This window comes from Manacus candei, unplaced genomic scaffold (assembly GCF_025592945.1).
Source record: "Manacus candei isolate 608988 ecotype Guabito, Panama unplaced genomic scaffold, ASM2559294v1 h1tg000060l, whole genome shotgun sequence".
NCBI classification, from domain to species: Eukaryota; Metazoa; Chordata; class Aves; order Passeriformes; family Pipridae; genus Manacus; species Manacus candei.
In genome coordinates, this window is record NW_026138108.1 from 6,599,874 (window position 1) to 6,607,199 (window position 7,326).

Below are 7,326 nucleotides of genomic sequence, written 5' to 3' on the forward strand. Positions count from 1 at the left end.
ACATTTTCTTAAGCAGTTCTACAATAGAAATATTATAAATGATCCACCAATCTTTTTATCTTTTTTTTGTTATATACCAACTGAGAATACCAGTATTTTGTTGCCTTTTCCTGCCCTAACCAAAACCAAAATAGCAAATGTCAGGAGAAGGGCAAAGAAAATAACTGAAGGCACATAGGGATGGATTAAAGATAGAAGGGACCAAATATCATTCTGAACCCAGTCACTAAATTCATATCGATTTCAGTGGCACCACGGTTACATTTGCAGAAATATTTTGGGATGGTTTAATTTTGAAGTCCTTCCTCATATGGAAATCCCACTCAGCATCGTGGGAGGTGGCAGCGATAGGAAGGCATATATATGTGTATGCATATGATGGTATGATCCATACAATCACAGCCTTGGCTAAATCAAGTAAATTTTGTAACCTAGAAACATTAAAATTAAGTAAGATTAAAAAAAATAAATTAAAATGGCAACAGATGCTGTTCTTTTTTAAGGTTTTAGAATAATAGAAATAAAATTGGAAATAGGCGAATGGATTAAAAAAAGTCCTTGAATTAAAACTGTTAAGTCTGTACTAGGCAGCCATGGATTTGTCAGGTGGATCACATCATCCCTCTCATCTCCCTGTGAGACTGTGACTTCAAAGAGATTGTAAGATATTCTGGGCAAACATCCTATCTTCCTATGTGTTTCTGATCAACTCATACTGTTGAAGTCATGATTCTGCATGGCTGCTGTGATATTTTTTTAATTTTGTGTGTGTGTTGGTTTAAAAAGGTATTACTTCTGAAGTCTGAGGGACAATTCCCAGGAGTTATTGTGTGCCTGCCCCCACCTTGACCAATTTGATAGAGACTGAATGTGAGAGCTGGCGTGAGCAGTGAACACTTTCTAACTGGCATCGCAAAGACTTCTTTGGTCAGGACGCAGAGAAGACTACCATGCTCACTAATGGGTTATGTAAGGATTTGCAGTAGCATGTTCCTTGATGGGAGAAAATAGGAATAAAATGGAATTTTAGGAACTATATTAATAATGAGTGATGGAATGGTAGTTAATAGATGTCTATAATTCCATTATACTAGAAGTGCAAGGGAAACCTCATTTAACGTTGAAAGATTCTCATTTTTCCAGAGCTGTAATGCAGCGTGCAGTTAAAATTAGGCTGTCTCGTTAATTGTCAAAGTATATGGTGAGAATTCCTGCAGCCAGCTTCAGTGCAGGATTAGATATGCCTCTGCAGGAGAGACCTTCCAGAAAGGCCCAGGGTGGGAGAGCAGCTCCATCAGGGCGCCTTTGATGCGATCTGTCCTTGAGGAAGAAGGGGTCCTGTGGGTAGAGGAAAGTGTGTGGGGCAAGTCTCGTCCTTTCCCTCTCTGCTCACCTTTGGTGGGAGACCTCAGACCACTGTCTGTGGAACGCTCCTGTGCGAAATGTGTCCTGCATCAGATGGCTGTGGAATAAGCTACCCTTGTGAAGGATGATGAGTATCTATTCCCTCTCCCTGATACTTGCCTCAATTCCTAAGCTTAGCTGTCCTGGGCAGGAGTAAAGAATGAGCAGAATCACCCCAGCCTCTAATCCTCAAGACAGTATGGTTATTCAGGAACTAGGATCCCATAAACTTTCTCATGCCTATGGGTTGTAGTTTATAGAGAGAAAAATCAGTTTAAATGAATATAGCATGGTTGAAATGCTCTTGAATGTACAAAAGAAAGCAGTAAGAAATCCCTGGGAAATACCTTTTCCTCATCTCTTTACCACTTTTGCCTGTCTCCTTCTCAGTGTCAGAAACTTGTCCTTCAAAAATCACCCACTGAGGAAAGCAAATTCTTCTGCAGGATGTGAAGGGAAAACATGAGGAAAGGGTGAGTGAGAGTTTTGCTTTTCCTCTTACAGATCAAAGCGGTATAGCATATGCCAGGATAGCAAGTCAAGCTGTTGAGGACTTTCCATAGGACCCCTACGAGCTTTTATTTAAAAACAGTAAAAATTTTTATTTGGAAGGACTACAAAAGCTTTCCTGAGGGTTCATTAATGAAGTTTAACTGTCCAATTTGTATGTGAGCACTAGCGCAGAATCTCAGCTGAAAGCTCCTCATTCCCAAACACTGAGTAACCCAAGGAATGTGAATTAACACAAACACAACCTTATCCTGCTGGGGAGGAGGAGGAGGAAGGGGGACAAATATGTTAGATACCTGCCTGCCAAACTCCCCAGGAAGTCAGTGGGAGCTTCACTAGTGGAAGAATAGCATGACCAGACATAACAGACATAAAGGAGAGAGGATGACAAGAAAGTATTTTTCACACATTTGTGTACTTAGGACCAATGAAGCCTAGTAAGTGCAGAGGGCAGGAACTCTACTACAATGAAACTCTCAGATATGCTGCTTTAGTGTACTTCCGTAGCTTTCTGTGGGACTCTATTTCCCCCTTTGCAGCCACTTATGAAAAATAAATTTGCAAAGTTGTCTGATGATGCAAAAAAGACAGTTCTAATGAGCTTTAAAGAAACGTCTCGCCAATTTAGGTGCACAATATCCACTGACATGCAGTGATATTCAGCTGCCTGATCAGATGCTTTTGACAATACTCCTGGATGCCTGCCTATCTACATACACACTCAGATCTTTTCCATCACCTTGTCTGTTACTCTGTTCAGACCTCCAGGAACCCGACTTTGCCTCTGGTACCCAAATGTGGATTCTTTAAGTTTACAAGAAGTATAACACCTTTATCTTACTAAGGTAGGTGTCTAAGGAAATCTGTGATTTGAAACAAGCTACCTTTCCTTATTACAGATATAGAATATGATGCAATTTTTTGGAAGTGTTCAATTTTTTTCGAAATAACTACATTTTTTAAGAAATTAGTGTGTAGAAAACTAGAATTTAATTAAAATCAGCCCCTATTGTTTTAACAAGAAACTGTTGGCTATGTTGCACCAAAAGACAAAAGATTAGTGACCGAGAGCTTTGCTTTATCAAAGTAAGCTTAGAAATAAACAAAATTTGCAGAGTTAGCTGATTTTGCCTGACATACACAAGTGCACTTCCAGTCTTCCCTGGCTGTCTACAATGAGATGAGATGTAATTTAGTATGAGTCAGGTCCGGGTGAAGCAAAACAGTCAAATGTACTTGTATTTGCAAGCAGTGTCCATCAAAATCCTCCAAGAATGGCTGGATTTGAGTAAATGCTGAGCTTTTCATAGACAGTTCCTAAACATTCACTGAATTAGCTTACCAGACAGAGCACAGAGAAATCTTGCTTTATACAGATATGCAGGTTTTCATTTAGTCTTTATATTCATAGACTGTATTCCTTTTACTTGCCCAAGTGTAACAGTATAATGGTTATGTAAACTAATGCTTACACTAAGATGTTATTTTGACATGCATTTTGGTGCCATATGTAAACACCAAACGTATATAATAACCATCCTTAGTACAGGTATCAATTCCATTTAAGAAGGGAATTTTTTGTGATTTTTTTTTTTTTTTTTTGTGGTCAAAATGACCATGTGAATTTAGATTTTTGCATAACTGAAATACAGTTTGTAATTGAAAGTAGCGTACACCATTAAAAGTGTGGTAACAGTGGATTTGTTGCCTGACTCTAATAATGATTGCTTTAATATACCATTCACTTGTTAATGCTGCTATCAATTATTTTACTGTAAATTAGCTTTTGTGAGTTTGAGGTCTTTTTGCAATGTCTGTGTTAGGTTACAGGACAATAAATCAAACTCCCATCTCTTTTTACATCCATAACCATAACATATGGCTTTTATTAGAAAATGTTAAGTGTCTTATAATGTCGTCTTAATGGACAGTGTGTGCATGTGTTGATGATGAAAGCCATCTTCTTTCATGCAAAATATTAATGCATATGGCCTACGTCTCCATAGATACAAGTTAAAGAATAATATTTAACTCACAAAATATTCAGTATACACTTTACCCAGAATAAATATTTATCTAGTTTAACAATCCTTTAAGGAAATAACAAGTTAGAGATCAATGAGGAGCTGAAAATTCTAACAGGTATGCACATGTGATTGTGAATAAATGGTATATAATCCACTGCAAAAAACCCCCCCAAACAAATAAACCCAAATCATTTTGTAAAACACCTACTGCTAAATGAAAATACCCTTAGAGAATTAGAAAATGGAATCTATATCCTCCTAGAATTCCAGTTTGTGCATCACAAAGACTCCTAATATTGGTTATAGATTTTTGTCTTTCCACCTAAGATATCATAATGCCTCCGAGCTAGAGGGTGTTTTAGCCTCTGTATCCTTTTCCTTGGGACAACATTATCCCTTTGACTTTTGAACCACTCCACAAAATCTTGGACAAGCACACAGCTTTGACTTGAAATGTGTTTTACCAACAGATTCCTGGGTACCAGAGAAATCTGCTATTCAAATCAACGCCTGCTAACACTAGGCTTGAATAATGGAAATCAAGCATTTTGAAGGATACCCGCCAGCCTTCCCTTTCTGTTTCCATGTTCCTTTGGCAGAAATCGGGGCTTTGAAAGCTGCAATACAACAGCAACATCTTTTCCTCTTATGGTAAATATTTTATTATTGCTTTATCCCCCACTCTGTTTAAAGAAATTAATTTAAAATATGAACTCCTTTGTTCAGGGAAGAAGTCTCCAAAGGATATGCAAACAAGAATCTTTAGAAATGCAGCAAGATGTAACTCCAGGCTCTGCTCCAGATTTCCCCATTCATTCAGTTTGCAGACCTGGTGTCTCCCTGCTGGAGATCTCTGCTCAGACGGAAAGTCTCCAGCAGCTGCTATTCCACCACCCATTCATACATGACCAGCTCCCCTCTCCCTGCATTTCCAGTTCTCTTTCCTCCATCCATCCAATTTTCTCCCTAATCTGATCTCACTTCTTTGATCCTCCTCAGGAACACTGATCATCCTCCCCCACCAAAGCACCACTCATCCCTACCGAGGGCTAGCAACAATTAAGCTGCAACAAAGGTACATTTAAGGGAGGAATAAAACCTATGCAAGCCAATTTCTTTGTGAAGGCACTATCCTTCATCTGTTTTCCTGCTTAATCAATATGGGTATCGTGGGGGTTAATCCTGCTGCTGCTCCTGAAGTAAATGTTTTCATTACTTTTGATTTCAGGTGCAGAATCGGGCCCTAATTAATGTAATTATCTTCATATGTCATAGAGTGAAAGGTGTCTACTTAAAGGAGTCGGGCTGTTACAGACCATCTTTATCCACGGCTATGCTGTGAACCGCACCAGTGTGCATTCCCTTTCCAAAACAACCGCAGGCACCACGAGGGGAGGAGTTGTCCTTCAGTACCAAGCAAGAAAGCTGTCAGTGTCCCTTCAACATCAATGAAACCCTCTCCTCTGATTAATACTTTGCATTTCCCACAAGGGAAAATGACAGAGTGAGAAGGTAAGTGGGCAACTGAATTACCCATTCGCAGAGAAGCATGATCATAAATATTTAACTTGGTATGTATAAGAGAAAGGGACAGACTTCCTTTCCAGTCCAAGCTGAGAAACTCTCCAAATCCCCCGGCCCCCAGGGACTGCCTGCTCCTGTGATCATTTCTCCATCTCATAAAGGGATTAGGGATTAGCCATTAGCTCATAAGAGGGCTTGACAAGGTATCTCTCTTTACTGAGGGATGACTGACTGTAAAAATCTGTGCATAGAGGGAAATTACCTGGTATAATGGAGATCTCCCTGGCCCATGAATGGGACCCTGCCCCAAGCTGTGGAGTTTTAGGAGCCTGTTAGAAAATAAGGGTCTCTGGAAGCCCACATATGAGTACGCAAGCTCATGCCTTGGTGTCCACTCATGCCCCATGCATGAGGCCTGCTTGAGAGCGTGGGTTACATCCCCGTAGCCCCTGCATGATTTTTGTATGGCCACACACATGGATGGCTGCTCTGCTCTGACAGTGGAGATAACCCTGATGATGCTGGGAGAAAGTGGGACTGCAGGGAGGTTCGAGTGTTTTGATGAGGGTGCTGATTGCATAGCTTACCCTTGCATATCTGGAGGAGTAGGGATCCTCAAAGAGCGCCCAGATGCGGGGCTGCCACCGTCTCCAGAAGCCCCCAGACCTGCCATCTGGGGAGTCACTAAGTGCTAGGCGTTTTGTCATCTCCAGCTCATCTTCACCATCACCAGAGTCTCCGGTGCCATCTATGTCTCCGTCCTCAGCACTGCTATCCAGGGGCGCCCCACCAAAGCTGTCCAGAGCCTCTTCGGCGTCGCGGTGCTGCCGGTAGGTCATCCAACAGCAGGGCTCCACATCAGTCTCATCGATGCCCCAGAAGGCCAGCTCCTCCTCATACAGGGGCCCGCACACGTCCGCGGGGCAGTGCAGCTTGCCAGTGCGGTAGTAATTCAGGATGTGGGCGAAGACGCCCGGGTGCCGGTCGAAGAAAAACTCATCCGTGCGGGGGTCATAGTCGAAGTGGCTGTGGGCATCGGGCTCAGCGATCCAGGCCAGCCGCGTGCCGGGCAGGGTGCGCAGGGTGCTGCGGTAAGTCTGGTGCCTAGTCCCTCCCACGTTGATCACAATGCGGTCGCTCTCGTCGCCCTGGCCCATCTCGTCTCTTATTAGGCATGTCGCAGACTCATCCAAGCAAGCACGGCAGGCAGCAAGCCCGTAAGGCTGCTCGGCGGCAGTCGGTGCCTAAGCCGAGCCCCGCTCCGGGCCCGCGGGGGCGAGGGGCCCCGGCCAGCCCCGCTCCCCCGGGGCCGCTCCGAGGCGATGCCGGTGGCGGAGGCTCCCGGAGATGCGCCGCCTCCGTCTGGAGTCAGACGCTCGGGGTCCGCGGCAGCTGCAGCCGCGGCGGAGGGGCAGGGGCAGGGGGGGCCATGCTCCGGGAGCGCGGGCGCTGCGGTGCCGGAGGGGGAGGGCCCTCCCCTGGTTGGACGTGGCCAAAAGCACAGGCTAAAAAAAAAAAAAAAAGAAAAAAAAAAAAAAAAAGAAAAAAAAAAGGAGGAAAATCGCGGCGCCGGCGCTGCCCACAGGTGCGCGGGGCTGCTGCGGGGGGCCGGTGCTGGCTGCAGCCGCCGCGGGGGTACGGCGGGGCTGTGCCCGCGCCCCTCCCGGCGGTGCGGGGCAGGGGGCGCCGCCGGTGCTGAAGGGACAGCGCCGCGCTCCCGCCTCCGCCCCTCCGGCCCGGGTTGAGCGCTGCCGGTGCGGGCGGCGGGACCCGCGGCGCTGCCGCTGCTCCTCCCGCTGCCGCCGCCGCTGCCGAGCGCTCGGTGCAGCCCGCCCGCCCGCCGGGCACCGCCGCGCAGGCG

The 7,326-nt window shown here is 45.0% G+C and overlaps 2 protein-coding genes across 5 annotated transcripts in view; both read right to left on the reverse strand.

The window, feature by feature from the left end:
• Positions 1–6,970, reverse strand: part of KCNC1 (potassium voltage-gated channel subfamily C member 1) — a 127,403-nt gene extending 120,433 nt beyond the window's left edge. For all 4 annotated transcript variants that reach the window (XM_051804326.1, XM_051804329.1, XM_051804328.1 and 1 more), the window contains exon 1: positions 6,053–6,970. In XM_051804326.1, coding sequence (XP_051660286.1) covers positions 6,053–6,622 — 570 coding nt within the window. In that variant the 5' untranslated portion in view covers positions 6,623–6,970. The remainder of the gene's footprint in view (positions 1–6,052) is intronic.
• LOC127478513 (ferritin light chain-like) overlaps positions 1–7,326 on the reverse strand; it is a 136,443-nt gene that overhangs the window by 98,371 nt on the left and 30,746 nt on the right. The window lies entirely within an intron of this gene.